The sequence below is a fragment of the Physeter macrocephalus genome, chromosome 4 (genome assembly GCF_002837175.3).
Source record: "Physeter macrocephalus isolate SW-GA chromosome 4, ASM283717v5, whole genome shotgun sequence".
Lineage (NCBI taxonomy): Eukaryota > Metazoa > Chordata > Mammalia > Artiodactyla > Physeteridae > Physeter > Physeter macrocephalus.
Genome location: NC_041217.1, coordinates 48966456 through 48991280, shown reverse-complemented (window position 1 = coordinate 48991280; position 24825 = coordinate 48966456). Strand labels below are relative to the sequence as shown.

At 39.1% G+C, this 24825-nt stretch overlaps 1 protein-coding gene across 7 annotated transcripts in view; it reads right to left on the bottom strand.

The window, feature by feature from the left end:
• RASAL2 (RAS protein activator like 2) overlaps positions 1–24825 on the bottom strand; it is a 382125-nt gene that overhangs the window by 7417 nt on the left and 349883 nt on the right. For 4 of the 7 annotated variants that reach the window (XM_028488596.2, XM_055084175.1, XM_028488597.2 and 1 more), the window contains 9 exons: positions 20721–20865; positions 19837–20073; positions 18180–18381; positions 15708–15907; positions 14071–14932; positions 7002–7136; positions 4721–4923; positions 3370–3457; positions 404–434 (listed from right to left, as the gene is read on the bottom strand). In XM_028488596.2, coding sequence (XP_028344397.1) covers positions 404–434; positions 3370–3457; positions 4721–4923; positions 7002–7136; positions 14071–14932; positions 15708–15907; positions 18180–18381; positions 19837–20073; positions 20721–20865 — 2103 coding nt within the window. The remainder of the gene's footprint in view (positions 1–403; positions 435–3369; positions 3458–4720; positions 4924–7001; positions 7137–14070; positions 14933–15707; positions 15908–18179; positions 18382–19836; positions 20074–20720; positions 20866–24825) is intronic. The other 3 variants (XM_007105300.4, XM_024133696.3, XM_007105301.4) reach the window with 2 other exon arrangements.

Here is a 24825-nt window from a genome sequence, read left to right as displayed (position 1 = left end):
AAACTATTTGATTCTTAAAGGGTCAAACAAGGCTAAGAGTGATTGTATTTATTTATTTCCTGCAAGAGTAACAGCTGAAGTCAAGCAGCCCTTCTATTAAACAGTTGAAAGTTTCCAAGTGGGGAAACTCCCTTCTGTAACTCCCCCCACTGCCAACCTTTCAAAGTAAAACAAAAAATAAAAGAAAAAAAAATCAAACAGGGACTTTTGAAAGTCAAGTTCAGTTGGCAAAAGATGGCCTTGACTTCTCCATTCTGCCTGGATTGAATGGCAAAGCAATCTAGTTCCTGCCTGACAGGAAGGATTTCAAGTGTGGGGAGTGCAGGAGCTGGAATGTGTAGGAGGCCAGTGCACCCGGCCAGGGCTGGGAACTGCTCAGCTAGAGAATGGACGGGTTACTTGCCTGTTTGCATAATCTCATCTCCATTTATGACCTGTAATTTAACACAGCGGAGATATCACTTGCAACAGTAACTAGGCAGCTGCTTGCTTCTCCTAGGAGGAAGTTCTCCATATGAGTCACATGGAGAGATCCGGGGTGGGTGGTGGGGGTGAAAGGTGGCACAGCCCCCGGTCTGATGTTTAAGAAATGGTCCCTTAGTACCATCACCAGGATCTCCATGGTGGTGCTACAAGGCCCAGGACAGGGTCACCAGGGGAGTACTCATCCTCTCCCAGTTCCAATAGAAAGTGGCTGACCCCGGCGGGGCCTTTGGAGCATAAACTGACTCGAGGAGATGGAGAGGCTGAGTTCAGGGACCAGCCTTGTCTGTAGGGGCACAGGGCTGCTGAGAGAGAAGATGGAAACCAGTTCGCTGGGTACCTGACCTGTCCTGTTTTGGGAAATGTTGGGCCCATCGCTAGTATAAGGAAAACAATTCATTTCAGAAATATTTTTTAACTGCCAGTGGCACCAAGGCAGATGCCAGGGACATAAAAGTATGGGTTCCCTCGCTGGGAAGCTTTCACCCCCAAACATGTCCTCATTCTATTAAATAATGCCAGAAGGGCTGCTCTGCTCCATCAAACACTTAAGATGTAAGATTTATCCTTTCAAAGGAAAAGTCATTTGTTACAAAAGACACTAAAGGATTTTCATAGTCTTTTGCTAGAATAAGATTTTAATGTATCAGTGAGACAACAGCTGGAATTGGGAAACCTTCCTTTTAAGGAGATTATAATTTTTAAAAAAACTAGTTTTAGTGTTTATCATCTGTGCTGTGCATGGTGCAGTGGTTTTCAAAATGTGGTCTAATGGATTCTCCAAGTGTTCTTTAGGGATCCATAGTGAGCCTCCAGTAGAAAATTTATTATACAGTAATAAATTTAGTTGAGAGAAGCCCTTGTTCTTGAATGGTCAGCAGGAGCAGCTGGAAAGCAACCTATGGAAGGTACCTCTGGTTCCACCAAAACAGTCCACAGAATCAAACCATTTGAAAACCACTGCCTGAAATATGGACCCAAACTGTTATCTAGTTTAGCCAGACCACAAGTCTGACATTGACTGATGCTCTGAGGAGAAGAGTTCTCCCATTCCTGAATGGTGACGTCCTTGTGTTAACTGAGAGAAGGTCCTTACTTTCCAGAGTTCTTGAGCCCTGATGAACCTGAATCCCTCCCTTGCTTTCACCTTCTATGCCTATGACTCCTGCTTCATACCCAGTCATCTTACCCTAGATGTCAAAATGGGGGCAGGGGTGGGGTAGAAATCTTCAGAAGCTAATGATGAGGTTGTCTTGACAGGCAACTGAGAAAGTGGAGATACTGTATGTACAGGGCCACGACTACGATGCCCCCAAGCCCCCTCTGCTTAAGACTGACACGGTTTTAGACAAGCTGAAATTATTAAAACAGTCTGTATGATCTCATTAGAACTAAAATCTATTCGGGTGTAGTTGTTAATAGAACTCTCTCTGCTTTACACTGTCATATTGAAGATCCCAAAGTGAACACTTATCAACACTTGTTTTCCTGACTAAATTGCCTTCTTTATCCAGACTGTTTCTCTTAAGCCTCTCAGATGAATTTTTACAGTGTGTCTGTCGAGAAGGCCTTGTCTCTGCTACCCTTCCCTCACCTACCTTGGGGACACCTAGAAAAGTTTAAAAAATGGACCAAGTAAGAACTTTCTTCTGATTCTCAGGAGGTATAAATATCCAGAAACTGCAGAGTTCAAGGGTCCAAAATATTCTGGGAACCGTGCTGACGAGAGAGCATCACAACTCACATTCGACTGCCGGGTCTCGTGTATGTGAGGGAGTAGGAGGCCCATGACGCATTCTTCCCATGCTGTGCTTTCAGCCTTACTCCCAGTTCCTTTGAAAAATAAACCCCATCCCATATTAGCCCTGTCAGGAAACTAGACTGGGGGTAAAATGCGTGTTTAAGAATACTGGGGGCTCTACCGTAGACTGACTACTGGCTGATAAGGAGAGAAGAAAGTTGGACATAAAGTCCTTGCTCCCATTTTTATTTCAGAGCTTAGGGAAATGATATAGTACTTAAGGGTGAGAAATGCAAACCTGGCTGGGTGGTCTTTAGGGAGGTGATGCATTCAGTGGCCAGACCAGCCACATCCAAGCTGCACTGCCATTTGTTATTTGTTTCACTCTAAGAAATACAACCATGTTTTGCACTGATAAAATGAAAAAGGAATTAGAAACATTTCCTGCCTCCTGGGTTTTGCTCTGATCACTGACGTGAACCTGGGAGGGGGTGCTCTTGGCAAGTCGTCCGTCATGCCATTATTATCACAGGTAGAAGCTGCAGTGAGCAGAGGCCCAGGTTCTGATTTCATCAACCAAAAGAGGCTCTCCAAGCACAGCGCCAACAGAGAAGGGCAGCCAAGCAAATCCCAGGCATCAACGGCAAATCCGGAACCAAAAGAATAACAAGGAAGGGTACCTTTTACAACCCTGTCTTTCCCTTGCAGCTAGACTACCGTTTGGGGCCAGAGGCTGATGGCACAGTGGACGTGACTGACAAGACTGTGAACATCATAGCCAAGCAATGGTCAGTGGAGGTCACAAGCCAGACACATGCAGTGTACTTTTCACAGGTACCCCCTTAGAGAATGCCCTCCTTTCCAGAAGGAAAGAAGTAAACCCCATCATGCACTAGGTTGAGATTTGTCGAGCAACTGCACTAAGCACGCTAAAACTTTGCTAGGTTAACAGACTTGTCACCAGTAAAGGAAAGAAAAAGTCATAGAGGTCACAAAGAAACTCTTTTACTCTTCAGAAGGTAATGCTGAGAACTTTCCAGTGACCTATTGTCCATCATGTGCCTTGGCATTTGCAAGGGGTGGGAAGTCAGGAGATAACAGTTATTATAAACAAGTGCCTTCCACTAGATTAAGAATCTGCTTACCTGTGCATCAATTATTTTTTGCTTTGCATCGATAACTGCTTGCATCTCAGCATGATCCTTCTTCAATTCCTCTTCCACAGCCATTAGCCTAGAATGGGGTAGTAAGGAGAGATCAACATCTTCAAGGAGGGAGCTGGCTAACGTAGAGGACAAGAAACCCACACTCAGGACAGCTCAGTACTGCCACTCCTTCCTAGTACAAGATCTGCAACCATGCTCTATCTTCTCACCCACCTTAGAAGAAGACATCCAAAGTTGGTTTCTCTACTGGGACTGGATTTTTGCCTCCTCTGGAACAGCATTCCCACAATTATTATCTCCCTCTTTTCTATCAGATCCTTTCCGCAGCACAACTTATTTCATCTTAAAATAGCAAACCAACCCACAAAAACCAAACCCTCTCTTAATCTTGTTACCTTGTAACAGCTGACCTTTCTCTTCCCCTGAACAGCTAAGTTTCCTCAGAGCGTACTCTACACATAGTAGGTCTACTTTCTTTCTCATCCACCATTCACAGATTAACCCCCTGATGTTTAACTCCATGAAAAGCCTCTCAGTAAGACTGCTAAATACTTCTGTGCTGCTAAAACAGCAAACCTTCTCTGACTTTAAGTTACTTGACCTGCCTACAGCATTTAACAACACTGAAGCACAGTGGTCATGAGCATGGCCTCTGGGGCTTGACTGCGTGGCTTCAAATCCCAGCAGCAACACTAAGTGACCTTGGGCAAGTGACTTAATGAATTTGTTGCCTGTTTCTTTATTTGTAAAATGAGAATAATAACAATGCCTACTTCAGAGGTTGGCATTAATCAAATTATTATTAACAGATTAAACCAATTTTATCTGTAAAGTGCTTAGAAAAGTACCTGGCCCATAGTAAGTGCTATGTAGTGTTTGGTAAAATTGCCCCCTCCCTTAGTCTCCCTTGGACGTCCTTGGCCTTCTCCCTTGATTCTCTGGCCCTAAAGACATCCCATGAAACTCCCTTCCACCTCTCTGGGCTTGCTGTAAAAAACTAAGTTAGCCTTTGACATTGAATACGTACATTTTTAAGATTCAGTTTTCCTCGAAGACCTCTCAAGCGAGTCACTAAGTTTTAATTTTTTCTAATTGTTACAACTAAAGGAAAATAGACTACCTCTATCTTCAAAGGAAGTGCACTAAGGTCTCACATTTAGAAAGGTGTAAGAGATATAGTCAGCCGTCACCTTTGTACCAAGTATCACAGAGGACATGTAGAGTTGAAAATGGCTTTTGCTGCCATTGCTTTAGGATCCTCTGGGTCATCGTCCCACCTCTTCGCAGCCCTAGCTACCCAGCCCACACCCACCGCCAGGCGACCTCTGACCTGCTGATGATGCTCTTCATCTGGCTATCCTTCTCCTCCTGCTGCCTGCGCAGCCGCTCCTCGCTGTCCTCCAGCCGGGCCTTGTACTCCAACAGCAGCTTCTGCATCTGCTGCTCCTGCACCAGCAAGCGGCGCTCATACTCTTCCAGCCGCCGGCTGGACACTCGCAGGCGCTCCTTCAGTTTAGTAATTTCCTGTTCGTACTAGAGCAGAGGAGAAGAGGCACCACAGACAAGGAGAGAAATACTGGAGTTACGCTGGTTTTAGACGTTAGTGATTTATTTTCTAAGAAAGAAACCCTAGGCAATGGAGCTGGATGCTGCCTGAACTGCCATTCCACGGGCTGCTGATGTTCTTTAAAATTATCAACAGGCATCACTTAGGAGCTCTGCCCACCTCCTAAAACTACATTTTTAATCTTACCTTGGCATTCCAAATCTATATATTTATGTATCACTCTCCACATTAAACTACTAGTTCCTGCAAGCCACATCCAATCTGTGACGGTATCAAATGGGAGTCGGAAAAAAAAGAGATCAAGCACTTAGAAGCCTGACAAATAACTTAAAATAAGCCAAAAGCCAGTTGTCTACATGAGAAAAGATTTCTGTATCATCACCTGTACTGTAGGATCTCTGACATGCCTTCACTCATCAGACTGCCATTCTTTTACCCTACTAGAGCCAGCCCTTTAGAGAGCAAGCAGCACTTCTATAATGTTAAGTTACTAAATCAATAAATAGAATTTTATGGCAGAATAGGCTATTGCTGCTTTCTCCCCAGCTATAAAAGTGTAAAACATTCAGGTCACAAGCTCTAAGCAAAAGGCCTACATGTTCTCTGGGGCTGATTAATACTGCCTCTTGGCCCATTTTCATGATGTCGTTCATCTGCCCAGTTTGCTACTGCTTGTTGGAACAGCATGTCTGTTTTCTCACTAAAGCTTTATATAAATTTATATTCACTAAAGCTTTATATAATTCAATTGGTAACGTGGCCCTTTCTTGTACTGAAGCTGCTGTGGGTTGGGGTTTGAGTAACTGGAATGTCAAATTTCTGGGTGAGGTGAGAAGAATTAAGCTTTCTTGTACATGGCCTATTTAAATTCATTAGTAATTAATGATAAATCTGTATGCTGCTTTGTAAAATGCAATGTATTTTTACATAATATTCCATTTAATTGACAATCAGACAGCTAGCTTCTGCTTATCCAATGTCATGGTCCTACACTATGCTTATTAATTCAGAAGGTCAAAGATGATAGTTTTATACAGTTTGAAGAGGCAGACTGCATCAATAAGAATAGTTTAGGATCCTGCTGATAAGTAAGCAGAAGCTACTTTGGTTGTTAATGAGGTAATGCCATACATGATGTCAATGTTCTTGTTTGATAATCCTTCTTCATGTCAGCTTTTCTTAACAAAACAAAACGAAACAAAACTGAAGCAATAGATAATGTCTTTTTTTTTTTTTAGTCAATGTCTTTTAAAAAATCAGCTATAGTGTTACAAGTTCTTTACTCAGAAAAGATGAAAAGAAAAACAAAAAAAGGGACTTCCCTGGTGGCGCAGTGTTTAAGAACCTGCCTGCCAATGCAGGGGACACGGGTTCGAGCCCTGATCTAGGAAGATTCCCACATGCCGCGGAGCAACTAAGCCTGTGCACCACAACTACTGAGCCTGCGCTCTAGAGCTAACAAGCCACAACTACTGAAGCTCATGCGCCTAGAGCCTGTGCTCTGCAACAAGAGAAGCCACTGCAATGAGAAGCCCACACATTGCAACAAAGAGCAGCCCCTGATTGTGGCAACTAGAGAAAGCCCGTGCACAGCAATGAAGACCCAACGCAGCCAATAAATAAATAAATAAATAAACAAAGAAAAACAAAAAAAGACAAAATCATTACAATCAAAATCATTACAAAGATACAGAAAGGAAGTCTAGTCCAAGGGTAATCTTGACTTTGGTTAATTATACAGAAACACTAAATATTCACCTAAAATGACTAGAAATGAGTAGCAGAGTTTTCTCCAAGTTAAGGCAACTCATATTAAAAAAAAAAAAAAAAAAATTAGAGCTAATCCTCCCACCCTAGCTTGATGGACATTTCCGCATATTTTCAAACACAGACACTACTGAATTATCATACACAGATATGTATATGAGGGTTAACATAAGAGGTGGAGCTGAAGTTGGGGACCCTGGGGAGATCATCTTCTTGGCTAGACGACCCTTTGGATGGCCTATCACTGTGCGGGCAATAAAGACAGACTAGGTTCTACCTTCTCGGCATGCTTGGCTTCATCTTGATTTTGCTCGGTTTCTTCTACATCTTCTTCATATTGCCCATTGTTCAGAACCCAGGCTGCTGTCCTCTCTACTGGGGACATTGTGGCAGAGTCCACAGGTGACTGAACCTGCGTCAGAAATACCTATTAGCATCTCCCAAAAGAGCTCATCCACAGTTATGTTTCACAAGGAAAGCTATTCTTAGAAGACTTTATTGTGATCCCTGTTTTCTGATAAATGTTCCCAGTTCTAAATAATATTTTGTTACTGCAAGGGCTGGGAGTGAGGGAAGAGAATATCCATTTGTACAAGAATAAAATATTCTGAAATGTTGTGAATAGAAATCACATCTAAGAACCTGCCTTTTTTTCCCTCCAAAGAGGGAAAGCGAAGGCCTTAAAATTGTTAATTAGTCCAATGGTTTCATTAGGTCATTACCTAATGAAATTACAATGATGACAGAATGAGAGAAAGAAAGCACAAGTTGATGGTTGATTGCTCAGGTGAGGAAACATCTGCTTAACCAGGGGTGATCAGGAACCAAGGAATTGATTAATGCTAAACAACTCACAAGGTACCCATTTATATATCAGAATGCCAAATTCTTAATTTTCACATCAACCATTTAGGGAAAGAGAAAAAAAAGTGATATTGGTCATTTTTACAGACACTGACTTCTTCAGGTGTTAACATCACTCAGAAGTCCATATTTTACCAGAAAGTTTCTTGATGAATACAGGATCAAAACAATGGACATCAACATAGTCTAAGGGATATTTCTAACCAATTAGGATAGCTAGATAAATTGCCCTTTTCCAATAGATATACAGAGCGATAAGAATTCTGGCTTTGGGTAGCAATTCAGCTACTTACACTGTCACTTAATCTCTTAAATACTTTTTTCCAAATCTGTTGAATAGGGCTACCACCACCATCACCACCTATCCTGACCATCTCCCAGGGAGTTCTAAGGACTGAACAATACAATGTATGTGAAAGTTCTTTGGAAACTATGGAGTACTATAGAGCTTAGATGTTATTACTGTATTTATGCTTAGAAAACTGGCACTGGATATGACAATTTATATTGGGCTACTGAACATTAGTGCTTTCTCCATAAACAGTGCTGGAAATAGACAACAAATACTTTTTCTCTGGCTTTCTTGAGAGAAAGAGAGAGAGACATAGACAGAACAAAGCATTTTTATGTGTTAGACTTTTTATAATTAAAATGAATTTCTATTTTGAGGACCAATACTCTATAAATAATTGGAAGGGAATTTTCTCTCCCATGCAGAGCTATGTACCTTAAGAATCTTTATGTCATTTTGGAATAAAACCCAGTTAAACTCTAAATATATAGATATTTTAAAATAAGGGGTACCTTGATGACTTTGAGATTTAGAAAGACTAGATGAAAAAAATTGGTTGCAGAGACAAAAAGGTTATTTGGGAGAGACTTTAAAAAATATTCATACAAAAGTAGTATGAGGGTATTTCCTAAAGGTTTGAAGAAGAACCTGGTTTGGCTGATTTACAAAGAGATTACAGATACATATCGATAAAAAACAGCTTCATGCCTGAGGCACACACAAGCAACAGTGAATGAACTTTCAGAAATTCCTTCTTTAAAGCCATTTTCTCCACTGTGTCAAGAAAAACATAAACATGTCTTAAACTTCAGTACCCTCAGTTCTTAAAAAGTCTACCTTCATCTCCACTATGGTAGGTAGGCTTCTTATACTTCATTCATTTGTGTATCATTCTCATTATTTTTGTCATAACCACGTTGTCACTGATATATTATTTATCATCTCTTTAAAACAACCTTTTTCAGTTAGCTAAGTCCTTATGCTAAGCAATATTATCAGTAAAATCATGAGTTTAATGTTATATATATTATAAATTTATAAATACATTTTATATTAATAGATATTTTTCTAATATGTATTAAAATAATTAAATGATTGATTAAATACCTTGTATATTTAAATAATTTTGAGTATCACACTTTGGAAACACTGATCTATAGACTACAGTATCATTTATATTAAAAAAGATAAAAATTATCTACTTCAAAAGTTATTATGAGAAACAAATGAGATAGCATGTAAAAGCAGTTTGTAAACTACAAGGTACTTCACACACACACACACACACACACACACACACACACACACACACACACACACACACCCTAGTTCTCCCCCTACTGGATTTTGAAAGCGGAGCACAATAAATTGCTTTAGTATTTAGAGAAAAATAGTTTAAAAAGGGGTTTAGGTTTTTATTTGATATACGTACACCTGAAAGGCAAAATATTGTGGTTCTGAGTCTTTAAAAATTAATAGAAAGTCAATACTTAAAGGAGACAAATGCCTTTTTAATTTTAGAATCTTATCCCTTTACCACATAGGGCACAGGAGAGCTGCTTTTCTGTGAAACCAGGATTTTCTATTCAGCTGCTTCTTGAGATAAAGTAGCCACTAAAATGAATAACTTTAATGTTTGGAATTTATAACTTCAAGGAAGCTAATTCAGTAGCTTTCTGCTTTATAGTTAACAATATGTTGTTCGCAAGAACTTTCTTCCCCTGTGATTTGTTACGAGCAACTATTTACTGAGTGCCAATAAATGCACTACAAGCTAATAGTATCTCTAAGAACATACTAAAGAGAGATCTTAGCCCCTAAAAGCATATTAAAAACAACTTCTTAGGTAATCTAGGCATAAAATGTAAAGTGAGAAGCTGTAAAAACAAAGAGTTGGTTCATTTCACTGGTGTTGGTGGTGGTTACCATATCTTCGGAGGGACTAACAATGTCCAGTGAATTATGAGATGGTGTACATGGGAACTGGGCATTCCAGTCTATTCCTATTTTATTGGTTGAATCTGTTTTTCAACCACTTCCTCATATACCCTAGCATTTTGCATGGCATACGGTAGGTGGTCAATAAGTTTTGAAAAAATAAATCAGACTAATATAACTATTCCTTGTATTTATGATAAAACCTTTACATAATTATAAAGAGCAGAAAAGTAATATTGAACAAATCAGAAATAGTTTTATCTACATTGAAGACTATGGAGGTGATTTTTATTTCAAAATTTTTTTCAAAATTATTTTTTATTGTAATATGTTCTTCATATGAAAGAACTATATACTGTCGTTTACATCTATTTGATTGGTCTTCTGAGAGCTGGTCTTATTTCCCGATTATACTGTCAACCCTTGAAGCATGGCACCATATATCATAGAATTTTTTTTCTTTTGGAATGGTAGTGACTATGTCATTGCACAATTGATGCTCAATAAAATATTATTCATTTATTATTACTTTGGATTCTCTTTAGAATTCATTACCAAAGTATAATTTATTACTAAGAGAAGGATACCCTGTTTTTCCTCTAATCCTATGGAAGTACATCAAAGGCTTTTCCTCAGTGATTGTTCTATCTCCTTTATAAGCTGGATAGATAACAAAATTTATTACCTCTAGTTTATAGTCAAAGAAATTGAGAAACGAGGTTGGTAAATGGTTCAGATGCCATCTTGCTTAGCTATAGCCTTAAGAAGAGCATTTTCTCCACTGACTTCCAACAGTGGATCATTAAAGAAAACGAAGGATGAAAAAGACGAAATGAAAAGGAGCACGGATTCCTATTAGGAATATCACCCTTTTGAGATAAAGCTTTTATAGGGTTTCTCTGGGAAAAATAATAACGCTTTAGGGCAAAAGGGCCTGAGAAAGCAGTTTCACTGATCCTACGGTTAGCCTGGCTATGCTGAGGATGACTGAGAACAGGCTGGTTCCCTGTTTATTTACTAGATATAAATAAGACTTGTTGCTTTCAGCTTCTCCATAGTCTGAAATAGTCAGTTTCCCATAAATGAATAACACTTTTGCTATCAACACCAAAGAAAGAGCTGACTAAATTAGCAAGTAAACTCTGAGAATCCTTGAAGAGGTTGGTTAGGAGAGGGTTCAACAAATCCAAATGTGAAAACTGTAGCATCATTCTGATAGGCTTGTCAAATACCTATTTAAAAAGCCTCTTCAGGGCTTCCCTGGTGGCGCAGTGGTTGAGAGTCCGCCTGCCGATGCAGGGGACACGGCTTCGTGCCCCGGTCCGGGAGGATCCCATATGCCGTGGAGCGGCTGGGCCTGTGAGCCATGGCCGCTGGGCCTGCGCGTCCGGAGCCTGTGCTCCGTAACGGGAGAGGCCACAACAGTGAGAGGCCCGCGTACCGCAAAAAAAAAAAAAAAAAAAAAGCCTCTTCAAATTAGAATTTCTAAGGTTAGGTAACACGCTATAATCTGAACAACTCATATATTATAAATAGAGTCTATTATGTGCACAGAGTACATGATACACAAAAAAACAAGATGGAGAGGAAAATGATTAAAAAGAAATCCAAAGAGGCCAAAAAGGGTCAAAAAATTCCTTCTCTGTACAACTAGGATTTTATTTCCTTCTTACTCAGCAAATGGAGAAGACTGAAGCTAGTTACATTGCCAACAATGGCCGCTCCTTTGTGCTAAGATATAAATGGAATTTGCATGGGACAAAACCTCCAATAATTACAAATGCCTGCAGAACAATCCCCACAAAGAAATCCTCCAGTTTTGGGGAGAGAAGAATTCCCCAACACAATTTGCAATTGAAATATGTAAAGGAATTTATGTAAAAAATGTGCTGATTATATAGAACATCAGAGGCTTCATGAGAGTGAGATGAGAAAAGCAAGCAAGAAAGATGAGGATCAAAAAAAAATAATAGCTTAAGTTTGAAAGAATAAAACATCTGCATAGAAAAAGCCAATGTAGAAAAAACAGAAAATTGAGCAATCAAAATACAGTGATTTATGGTTTAACTGGTATGACAGTGGCAGCACCAGCAAAGGCACAAACAGGGCTGAATATGTAAAGCTGTGCTGTGGCTATGCCCCACTTCATGCCAACATAACATAGACATTCCCAAGCTCATTAATGGCTATGGCTCAAAAGTATTTTAATTGGTTGTCTGAAGACCATATGCATTTCCTACCTCCCATCTATCCAGACAGCTTTCTATTCACGCACAGAAACACGTAGTGCTTATATGATAGGTGTTATATTTTCCTACAGCACAGATATTATAAATGACAATTGGTTTCAGATGATCACACAAAAGGCTATTTAATTTACAATATCTATAAACAGTCAGTCTGAGTCACGGGTCCTGGGAATTGAGGACAACATGATACAGGAGGGAAGGGTAAGCATTCTTCTTTTCCCTCCAGGGCTGGGACTAAGTCCACCTTTGAAAAGTAGGCAGAGGGCCCGCCCTGTGCCCTGTCTTGCCCCTCTCTGCCAATCTGATATTCTTCTCTACTCCTTATCTCATCCTCAGGGCCTTCAAGCTGCACTAAACTCCCACGTAGACATTTGCCTCCACACAGCACTGCATCTCTAAAATTACTTATCTTTCTTTTCTCCTCTCAATCAACAATTTAATTCTCTGAAAGGGGTTGATCTCAACTAGAGGCTAGCATAAAATCAAAGTATGGAAACTAATTCACATAAGGTGGGAAAGACTGATAGCCTCCTAATGTAAATTAAATGTACATATATGACATATATATATAAAAGATACATATATATAAGCATTTTCATTTAAAGAAAAGGAAAAAAATTGTATAATATCATTATGTAAATTAATAGAGTATAATCTTTTTTCCTTTTCTTTAAATGAAAATGTGTATTAAATCAAATGAATTGGTGAAGTTTTGGGAAATATAACAAAATAAAAATGAAAAATTTAAGACTGAAGAAAAAGTTTATTTCTCAGGAAAGAATTGACCAACTAGGAGGTTTTGCCCAGGAAGTTGGCTACCAGAATCAGCTTAAGTTTTTCATTCCTTCTTCTACTTCTGTATCCAAGGATTCTGTAAATGTTCTAATTTTTTTTTAAAACAATAATTATCAAAGTAGGGGCAAGGGCTCTGGCCACAGGAGAGTGGTGGCAGAAGCAGCGCAATCAGTAAATGCCTACCTATAAAAACGCAAGTATACTAAAGAGATACACTGGGGGCCGCATTGCAGTCTCCTCTGACCAGTGATTCTGCTGACAAAAGGATTTGCCATAGAACTCTTCTAATCACAAAGCTCCCTAATACAAATAAAGTAGGATTAGGTTTCAAAAAAAATTCAACAAAACTTTTTTTAGGAGAAAAATCTTTTTTAGATGAAAGTAAGATATGTATATATGCATTCATAAGGTTCTTAGTTTATTTCACGAGCAAATATGGATTGGTGCCTCAAAATGTAATCTGTAAAGAAGAAATGATAAAATTCTTAAGGAACATTTTTATTTGTGAAGAAAAAAGTTTGATAATCTTATATTAAATTTAGGTGAGACATGAGCTGGGCTTGTCCATGTAAATAGAAATATAAGAGATTTTCATAAATGTTTAGAGAATATTTGTCAACCACCTGTGTTTCTATCTTTTTACCTCTCTCCTTTACCTTGCTTCTATAGGTGTTCAGTTGTTTATTTTTCTAGCCATTTCCAGGAAAAGGCACATGGGGACTTACTACTTCCAGAGGCAGTTGGGGGATGGAGTAGAGAGCAGTTACATTAAACTCTTGGCTGAAAGTGCAAAACTTTATTCTGGAAACTTAAGAAAAAATATTAAGGAGGATTAATGTCCAGATTCCCAAAATATATCCTAGTTGATTTGGCCTGTAGATTCACAGCTTAAGTGTCTAATTATTACTCAACATCACAGATTGTTCTCAGTGCTAACTGAGATCATAGCTCTGCTGCCTGAAGAGACAGAAAGGCCCCTGGAGTGGTTGCTACAGTCTCCTAAGAGTAATGAGGCAAGCTACATTCTGCTGCCTCATCTACCCAGAAGCCTCCCAAACTTTTCATTTCCTCTTCCATTAAAAGGTTGCAAAAAATAGTTTTAAGTGGAAACCCTGCTAGCAATTGGATTTCTCAATGATTTATATATAAAGAACCGAGGAAACAGCTGGACCAAGTACCTGGCAGCCCCCTCCAGCACTCACACCTACCTGCTGTGTCTGCTGCCTCTGTATCGCTCTCACTTTGGGAACAGGGCTCTCTCTGGAGGAAGAGGACTGCTGCCGGGACCGGCTCCCATTTTGCACAGGTTCGGCCACCAGAGCTGCAGATGCCAGTGACATGCTCCCAGTGCTACGTAGGGAAGCACTGTGTGGCAGGGATGGTGGGGCTTTGGCTCGGGCACCTAGCCCAGCCTGGTCCATTTTTCGGATCTGGGCCTGCCCCGTGCTATTCTGCCGTGGCAGAGCAAGAGGTATGTGTCTGTCTGACACAGTGTGCCGCCTGGAGAAGTCCTCACTCTGAGTGCTACGTTTGGTGAAATCTTCCATGCTGCTATTGCTGGGTCCACTGAGTTTGAAGTCTTCACTGTTACTTTGGCTCCTGGAACTGGCAGTGCTTAGGTTCTCCAAACTGGAATCCACAGAGGCCTTTGGCATTGCTGGAATTGGGTTATTGAGGTGATAGACAGGGTTCTGGAATGACAAGGGCTGGAGGCTGCCTGGCTGGTTCAAGGCTGGGTGCAGGGGCCTTCGCACTTGGGGTGCGCTCTGGGGAGTGCTCTGGGTTTCCCGAAGTTGTTTGATGCTGGCCACCTGGGTTATGGAAAGCTGGCTTCCAGTCAGGCGCATCGGCACGTCAAGCATGACAGATGCATGCTCCACTTGGGCGGCATGAGTGTCCTGAAGGTCCATGAGGGAGATGCTCCGGCCATTAGGAAGGCTACTTTCCTTTTCATCCTTTTCAGAATAAGTCATGCTCTGGGAGGAGGCTTGCTGAACCAGCAATAACGTTTTCCCTCTGAAATAGCTATCTGTGTTGTCCTGGCTTGGAGATTTTAGTTTATGCAAATCACTGTGGAAAAGGAAAGGACCCTTAATTACTCCTGAGGCAAATTCAACAGAGTTAAGATTCCTCAACTCAAGCATATGAACTCTTCATAAGGCTCAGAGGTCTGGTGTGGATACTTACATTGATTTCTAAACACAGATTTAATCATCACAATTCTTAGGATAAAATCCAACATTTTTAGTTTTTCTTCAAAGGTGGAGAATAACACTGTATAGACCACTCCATCCCTGTCTTAGATTTTTACTAGAATTCCAATCATTTCCTAGCTAGGTTTTAAACCTCCCAAGGTATTCCAATTCATAGTTAATTGGTTCTGTCTAAACCTTCGAGAAGCCCTGAGTGCACAACCAAAGGGTCCCTACTAAAGGCACAAGTCTTGCCAATACAGAAAACAAAGTCTAAGCATCAACACTGTATCTACCTGTTCAGCTGACACAACCAGCTCTAAAATATTTTCAACTGAGGTTCTCAGATTTTTGAGTGCTACAATACCTGAAAATATCAATTTCATAGAGCCCTTAGTCTTCCATTAAGCAGGACATAGGTTCTTTTTATAAGTTTGTTGAATATAACTCTACAATATCATTCTAGAAAATAAGTATCCTAGATCATGTGTATTATTATGACAAACAACTGGATTTATCTCAGAAGATTCTTTCCAACTGCTCATGATTTTAAAGTTGTAAATTCAACAAGTAAGTTAAATAGATTTTCCCCAAATCTCTAAATATTATCTCCCTCTGAGATAAGTAGTTCCAATTCTCTCTGAAATTCATACCTGTCAGTAGGGTCTTCAAAAATTTTCTGCAGCCCAGAGGAGAGGCTTCCACTGACATTTGGACTGGAGTTATGCTCAGTGAAGCGTCTCAGTTGCTGTTGTATTGGTGTAGGATTAGTCAGAGATTTGGTAATATCAGCAAGAACACGAGGGAGAGGTCCCAATTTTGCCACGGTCGCCTGTAGGAAGGAATTTTCACCCTAATTGGATAATAAGCATTGCGATATCCACCACAGATTGTTTTTGGGACAACGATGCCCATTGATGGAGGGGTGGAGGTTGGAGGGAAGGGTAGGTGTTTGCATATGGGAGTGGCAGGTTCATAATGCATTGTTATGGAGCAGCAGAACCATGGCGTCGAGATGAATGGAGGAGGCGAAACAAGATGCAGCAGACATTGAGGAAAGAAAGGAAATAGAAATTAGGATTATGCAAATAAAAATTAAAAGACATGCTCAAAACAACCAAACTATTGCCATTCCAACTAAAATAGACATGCAAAGCAAACTAAATCTTTGGGAGGCTGGTAGATCAAGGTGGGGGAGGGAAGGGGAAGAACCAAACACCTTCTAACCAAAAAGAACTTTAAGACCAGAGGATTGGCTAGTGTGATGAAACTTCCAAAGAAAAGGGATCATGTGAGGAAAGAAATGCATGCCAACATACAAGAAGGTGTTGCATTCAGGGGTCCAGAGCACTGCAGGGCACACAATTGATATTGCCATTCACTAGCCATTTAATCTTGGGAACCCTGACCTACTGCCAGCTGACCTACTGCCAGTTTGCATCAGGAAGACAATTTTTTTTAAAAAAATTTAAACAGCAAAGTTATGACACATCTATGAGATGTGTCTAGATAGATGTACTGCTGGTTCCCAGGACCAAACAGAGATTAAAAAGGAGAACGTGTGTTTACACAGCAAAGCCTGTTAAAAAGACCTTGACCCTGAATAAACCAGGTTGATTTCAGAAGATAACGGTATCTGCATCCCACTGATGCAGTTATTCAGTGAAGAATAACTTTTTACGATTTGCTTTATCCATCTCAATCATTTTTTTCTTTGGGGAATTCTCATTCTCATGGGGTCTTATGGGAACCTTCATCCATTAGGCAGTTTTACATGGCTGCCTCTGGGTTTTCATTGTCTTCTCAACAGACTCTTCTACCCTGCTCAAATGAGTACAGATGCCATCTGAAGAATGTCTTTACTTGCTTGACTCTCTTGAGCCATGATTCATATCCAAGGAATTTACCCTCAGCATAGCTGCAACTTAAAATCTAGCTAGCATTTCTAAAAGTTAAGAAGGGGTCCTTGAGAATAAGAAACAGTTTATTATTTTACAAATGTTTTGGGCACCAGTGGACACCCTACCATTTACATTTCCTCAGGAAAGTGGTCTTTGTTAATAGGTTTTACTCCCCTCTCCCTCATTTTATTGGTGCAACGTTTTTAAAGGTAATTGGGGGTGGTGGTGGTGGTGGGATGAATTGGGAGATTGGGATTGACATATATACACTAACATGTATAAAATAGATAACTAATAAGAACCTGCTGCATTAAAAAATAAAATAAAACTCAAAAAATAAAAAATGTTCTGACTCAAAAAAAAATAGGAAAATGGAGGAAAACAAATAAACAAATTCTTATCACAGAAAAATAACTTTGTTTTTTGAAGTTATTCTAACATACCACCACAGATATGTATAAAGTAGATGTAGCAAACAAAAACATCAATAAATAATTACTGTGATAAACCTAGCCAGAGTCTGTTAGACTGTTTTCCATAACAAATTCTATTCCTCTTTGCAAAATTCGAGAAGGAAGAAAATGATTGGCATCGTATATATTTAGTTATTAATATGATATACAAAAAAATTCTTAGCTTATAGTCAGAAAATAAATGATTAACAATGATAATTGTTTTCTCTATTCTTAATTCACATCTGCAGATGAAAAGAAAGCATCAGGATTTTCAGATCCCACATAACTCTATAGGTACTAACAGTTATATTAAACCCTCTGACTTGCATGATAAAAATAAATCTCATGGTAAGTTACTTAAACACGATAGTCTCAGTATTTTTCCAAGTCCACACTTCCGTTAGAAATTACTACATGAGGTTTCCTCTCACTCTACTATACATGAATAGGGCTTCACACACCAATATTTGATATTAGTTTCTAGGCAAGTACACAAACATATTTGTTTATAGAAATATATACTCCATTAATTCAGGTAACTACTTAAAAATATATGTTAATAATTTTGTGGCTTATTAGAATTTCCTGGTTTGTAGGGCACATATTTTACTCAGAAATCATAACTATTTCCTCCCAGACTTCTAGGGCCAAAGGTTGCTTTCAACAAGCAGAAAGCATGAATGTGATTACTCTGTAGATATTCTCCAGAATCCAGGTACATTAGGGTTCTCTACCTCCCATCTCCTGTTACCCTTCCCGCCTACTTTACCTTATCAAGTTGGGAAACTACTTCCCACAGTAAGGAATGCAAAACTGAAAGCTCTCGGCCCAGATCAATGTAACCGTCAAAGCCTGGGGTGTTTGAAATGGTGTCCGGATTAGAGATCTCCAAAAGAAAGCGCTTCATTCCACCCCATTCGTGTTCTAAAAAATCATTCATGAATGCCATGTATTCCTCTTTGTTACCAAATCTGAAGTAGAGGGAGAGAAAATGAGAAAGAACATATTCAGGAAAAGAGATGTGATCATTTTGAATTGACTTTACACAGAGCTATAATTTTTTTTTTTATTTTGGGGAGGTGACTAATTTGTTTATTATCTATATGTGATAAATGCTAAAATATACTTTCTTAATATTACATTAATAGTCAAAAACTTTGAATAGCTTTCTATTCTCTATAGGATAAAGACAAAATCCTTTTTTCCTGGTATTTAAAGCCATTGTAAACATTCATTATCAGTATAAACCTTCAATATCGCTAGCTTCTTCAAAGTCCCCCAAATACATTATACTCTTTTTCTTCTCCAAGCCTTTGCTCATGTTATTTATTTCTACTAGAGAACTTCCTCTCTTCTTTGCCTATCTAGGTTCTAGCTATCTTCCAGGCCTAGCTTAAGTCCATAAAACATGTTCCAAAATAAACTAGAAACAATTTTTACAAGAATTAGCTCAAATATGGGTAAACATGTATATTTCTGTGTTAGCATATATATAGAGCAAACAAAGTTACAATAGTGCACTTCTAAAAAGCCACATGCTAGAAAACAATGTATCTCATTGAAGTTCTAATCTTTTCCTTCAATACATTGCTACTAGAAACTTGTACTTTGCCAGTGTGAATTGCTTCTCAGTGATTTCTTAAAATTGTTTTCTATAAATTATAAAAACTTAAGAAAAAATTGAAAACAATGAAAAGTGGAAGGAAAAAAGGGTAGGTGTACCCATTCCACCACCCAAACATATCTGCTATTTACAGTTCAGTGCATTTCTTCTCCAACTGCTTTCTCCTAACTTCTTTTGAAAAAGTTGAAAGCTACAGAAAAGTTGAAAGAATATACAATGTACACCCATATGCCATTCACCTATATTAACCAACCATTCCCATTTTGCCAAGTTTGTTTTCACTCTCTCTGTCTTTTTTTTTTTGCGGTACGCGGGCCTCTCACTGTTGTGGCCTCTCCCGTTGCGGAGCACAGGCTCCAGACGCGCAGGCTCAGTGGCCATGGCTCACGGGCCCAGCCGCTCCGCGGCACGTGGGATCTTCCCAGACCGGGGCACAAACCCGTGTCCACTGCATCGGCAGGCGGACTCTCAACCACTGCGCCACCAAGGAAGCCCTTGGTTGGAGTTTTTAATAAAACTTTTCATTTAATATAATTATATCTTTATCATTTTGCATATTATTGGTTCTTTGTAAACACAACTTGCAGTGGCTGCAAATATTCGACTGAATGCACAGACTACTTAACCATTCCTCTATAAAGTGAATATTCAAATTGATTACAAATTTTTTGCTATTTTTAATAATACCACAATGAAAATCATGTAACATGAGTGATGAGGCACCCCACGCTCACCCAAAGGTTAGGCCTCATGTACTTTTTAAACAATGTTGTTAAAAAGTGGTTATGGTAGTGACACCTACTTGGCAAAGTTGGCCAGGTTCTGGATGACCTTGGCAATTAGAGTTAGAGTCCGAGATGTGCGGTCATCAGGATATTCCTGCATGAGGTTGAAGAGACTGGGAGACATGATGGCCGGGCACAGAAAACGGAGAAACAACGAAGCACTGATGAGCCGCTCGCTGATGTCTTGCTTGCTGCGGTTCAGGCACTGCTGCTTCCAGGATGCAAACACTTCTTTCAACTCACGAGGGAAAACACTGCGGAAGGAAGAAGGACCAAATATAAAAGTACCATAGCCCCAGAAAGCACAGGTGATCCCACTCTGGCCCAACAGAGCCAGGCTATGAGGAGGGCCTAATAGAGAGAGCTTCGGTCTGATTCATGCCTGAGAAGTGGTGGAAAATTCATAGACGTCCAGATGGAGACCAGAAACCCAAAGCTACAAAACTCAGGAATTAGTGTAAACTTAGTTTTGCAAAGTGGGAAAATGGCATGAGGCTCCTGACTAAACCATTTGGTTTACTACAGCTCATCATAATCTCTCTAAAGACTGTTCATCAAAAAGCTTCCAAAATCTCACCAATTGCTGGGGTTAGAATAATGATCAAAAATCATTAACACATTTGTTTGACACTAGAAAATATGTCTAAAGTCCTTAAAATACTTTTGGTATTAGAGGATGTGGTGCTAATATTCTGGGGAAATATTATATTTATGTGGATAGTTCAGAGCAACTTCTGCTTACAAGAGAGGTTTAGATTTTAGACAAAACTGTATTAGGGAGACTTTCAATTTTTCCCATAAGTCCTTCCTTTGGTTGGGAAATAACAGTTAACACCGTGATAACTCATATTGAAAAACTGAAGTTCCAATAGCAGGGAATGAAGCACCGACAGCAGCTCACCAGTAAGAGTTGATGATCTTGCAGAAAGCCAGCTCACAGCACATTTTCAGGTTGCTCTGATGGTCTATCAGTTCACTAGATGAACATTTGCTGGGATCCACTTCACAGTTTTCATCTGACTCATACAAAGCTTTGATGAACTCCCCTATTTCAAGAGAGAAGATGACGGACAGTATAACTATAAATAGTGTCTTCCTGAAGAGAATAAAAGAATGTAGGATTTCTGTACTAAAATGTGTAATGGGGAATTCGTTCTGATGCTTGACATGGAGGGCACAAAACACTGTTCACGAAGGGTTACTGCTTTGTAACCCAAGAGGTACCACCTCCTATAAGTCAAGTTTATTTCCTCACTCTGGAAGTGGAAAAACAGCACTCATTAACATCATCATCATGGTATTTACAAAAAGAATAATGAAACTACTTTAAAAAATGCTACAACTTTAAATCTTTTATCTGAAACCACAAATATATTTAATTAGAAGGAACTCATTACTTATTCTTATTATAAAGCCTCTTTACCTTTATAAAGAATAAATAAGAATAAATAACCCAAGTCTGAATGATTAGCCTACCTATCCTTTTAACTGCTAATACTGGTGCCAAACACATATTCAAGTAATGGTCTCTAGGCCTACCTCTTCTAATGGGGATAGTCATTCAACAAAGCACATAGCAGAGCATCTCTTTATATAATTTGGATGTTTTTCCAAATAAATTTAGCTTAGACGCCCTGTTCATATATCTTAGCCTCTACAGAGAGATGCCCAGTATTTCCTGAAAGAGCAAATACTTACCTTACCTGTTTATCCTCCACCATGTACTATACCATGTATTTGTTCTGTTCTATGTTTCACACTGTTTTGTGCTTATTTGTTCACACGTCTGTCTCATCTTTAGGATGAATACCATTGAAGGTCAGGAACTGGGTTCTATTCATGTTCAAATCCCAAGCCTATTAAATAGCTTCCAAAGCATTGCAGGGGCTCAATAAATATTTGTTAGAGATGGTAGTATGTTTTTATTTTTTGTTTTTTATAGGTCTTTATGACAGAGGAGTAGAACTTTCACAGCTCCTTTTAAATCTGCTTATATTAACTGAAGTTCAGGCTAGTTATTAATAGATTTCATGAAAGTGAACAGTAATTCCTATAAAAAATTAAGTGGCAGCAGCAATATCAAAGAGCATTTTCTATCAAAATTGTTAGTACTAAGATAAATGAAAGATTTAAAAAATAGCTGTGATAGAGGATGGGAAGTGATTATTTGGAAGAACAATGCTTGGAGAACAGGAATCTAAGTGATGCACAAAAAAGAAAGTGGTGCAGAGAAAAAGTAAAGGCTTTGGAGCCAGAAAGATCTAGGGTCAAATCCTGGACCCATCACTTAACCAACTGTGGGGCCATGAGAAGTCACTTAACTAGTCTGAGTTTTGGGTGCTTTATTTGGAAAATAGCATTAATCACTCCAACCCTCTAGAGCTATGGTGAGAATCTGAAAATAGTGCATGAAAAGAAAAGTGTCTGATATGGTGCCTGGTACTTAGTAGGGGCTCCATATAATAAGTATTGTTATGTACAAACTTTGCAAATTTAAAATAACTTTTCATAGAGTGAAATAATCAAAATTGGTAAAAGGCTTTTAAAAATGTTTACCAACTCTCACAGGATTTCTATTGAACATGTTCTCAACATCACCTATGCTATGTGCTCCCACAGAATTTACCTCATTTAAAGAGTACCTGAATTTAAAAATAAGTCATCAATGTCAAATACTTCATGTAAAAATCAATCCACCTCTAAATTTATATCATTAATATTCAGCTTATACCTAGGTGAGTTATACCTATTCCAGGAGATAATAACTAATATTAATAAATAACTTGTGAATTTTGAGAGTATTTTTCTTTTATTCTTCAAGAAAAGAACCAAATAAATAACTCAAGCGTCCAGAAGTAAATTAATTGTCTAAAGTTTTTTCTTTTTACCTGATTATGATATATTTAAAATCCTCCAAACTTGAGAAAATTCTTTTCACTTTTGAAACTGTAACCTGGGACTTTCCTGGTGGCACAGTGGCTAAGAATCCGCCTGCCAATGCAGGAGACAGAGGTTCGAGCCCTGGTCCGGGAAGATCCCACATGCCGCGGAGCAACTAAGCCCATGTGCCACAGCTACTGAGCCTACGCTCTAGAGCCTGCAAGCCACAACTACTGAGCCCACGTGCCACAACTACTGAGCCCGTGCGCTTAGAGCCCGTGCTTTGCAACAAGAGAAGCCACCAAAATGAAAAGCCCGTGCGCCGCAACGAAGAGTAGCCCCCACTCCCCGCAAGCACAGCAATGAAGACCCAACACAGCCAAAAATAAATAAATTTTTTAAAAAAAGAAACTGTAACCTATGTCTGATAGTGTGGAAAGTACCACATTGAAAGGTGAACTTTTATAGATCTGCACCTAGAAGCTGTTTAGCCGATCACAAATTACTGAGACAGATTTAATGATCCCTTCATGTCTGCTCTCTTGTCTTTGAAAAAAAAGATCAAGGACAAAGAGGATGGGTGTTCAATATGTTGTTTAAATTTGAGTTTGTGCATAGAATGTTCTATGGTGTGTTTCACTGACTCATTATTATCTAGCATCCAAATTTCATGTATAGAAATAAGCCACTAGGTACGGACATATTATTGCTAAAAGGAAATTTGCCTCTGCCACCAATGGTGGAAATTAGGCCTTTTTAGAGACTTTTCTATATGTCACAGAAGATGGTGTTTCCTGTTGATCAGATGCATCAACATGCAAACTGATTTCAATTAGAAAGGTAAAAGGGGTTAACAGATGAAAGACTTAATTTAAGTCTAACTAAGGCAGAGTCTGTAAACAGTAATGCTTTTAATCAAGATAAATGAAGACTAGCTAAAAGGCAGGTAGATATTGTTTAATATGACTGGCAACTTTTAACTCAATTTTCTCTGAGAATTCTTCAGGTAGTCTGCAAATAACATCTATTTTTTTTTCCCCAAAGTGTACGAAATACAACAAAACTTTAATTATTCAGAGTGCTCAGCTGTACTTATTAATTTGATTTTTTGGTTTACTGAGACTTCACTGTGAAGCCTTTTTATTTAAAACTTCTCATAGGGGCTTCCCTGGTGGCGAAGTGGTTAAGAATCTGCCTGCCAATGCAGCGGACACCGGTTTGAGCCCTGGCCCGGGAAGATCCCACATGCCGTGGAGCAACTAAGCCCATGCGCCACAACTACTGAGCCTGTGCTCTAGAGCCTCCAAGCCACAACTACTGAGCCCTCATGCCACAACTACTGAAGCCTGTGTGCCTAGAGCCCGTGCTCTGCAACAAAAGAAGCCACCGTAATGAGAAGCCCGTGCACTGCAACGAAGACCCAGTGCAGCCAAAAATAAATAAATAAAATAAATTTATATATATAAAAAAACGGATAACTAGAAATATGGGGAATTAGATGGGGAGAAGACAGTAGAATCTCTTTCCTGAAGAAGCTTACCAATTAATTTTGTTTGTGCTCTTGGAAGCAGTAGCCATCTTCACCACCCTGGTCCTTGCTTTTGGGTTACAAATATAATAGAGATCTTTGTGGGGTTACTTCAATTTCTTCCCCCTGCTCACTGAATCAATTTTCAGGTCTCATTGGGCCAATCAGCTATTTAACTATTAACTGTTCTAGGACAGTTAATAATTAACTGTAATGATTAACAAAGGACTTGTCTCTCCTTTTCACTTCAGGAATTATTTCATCTGGGTAGCACACTGATGGTAGAATATGAATATCTGATTTTTAAGAAGTAGATGGTCAACAAATATCTACACCTTTATCTCCCCAGAATAGAGAATACTGTTTGAGATGCATCATCATTGCTTTTTATAAGGCAGTGCAAATCATTAAAGCAAACCATGATATGTAATTTATGATATGACAGTATAAGCTTTTTATGTGAAACTCTGATTCTGTACCTTTCCTAATGTCAATGAAAATCCATTTTCACTAGTCTTCTTTTAAATTCCTATTAGATCTTAAACTAAAGCACATGACTTAGAGAAAAGAAAAAAATATGAAGATAGGAAGCAGGAGA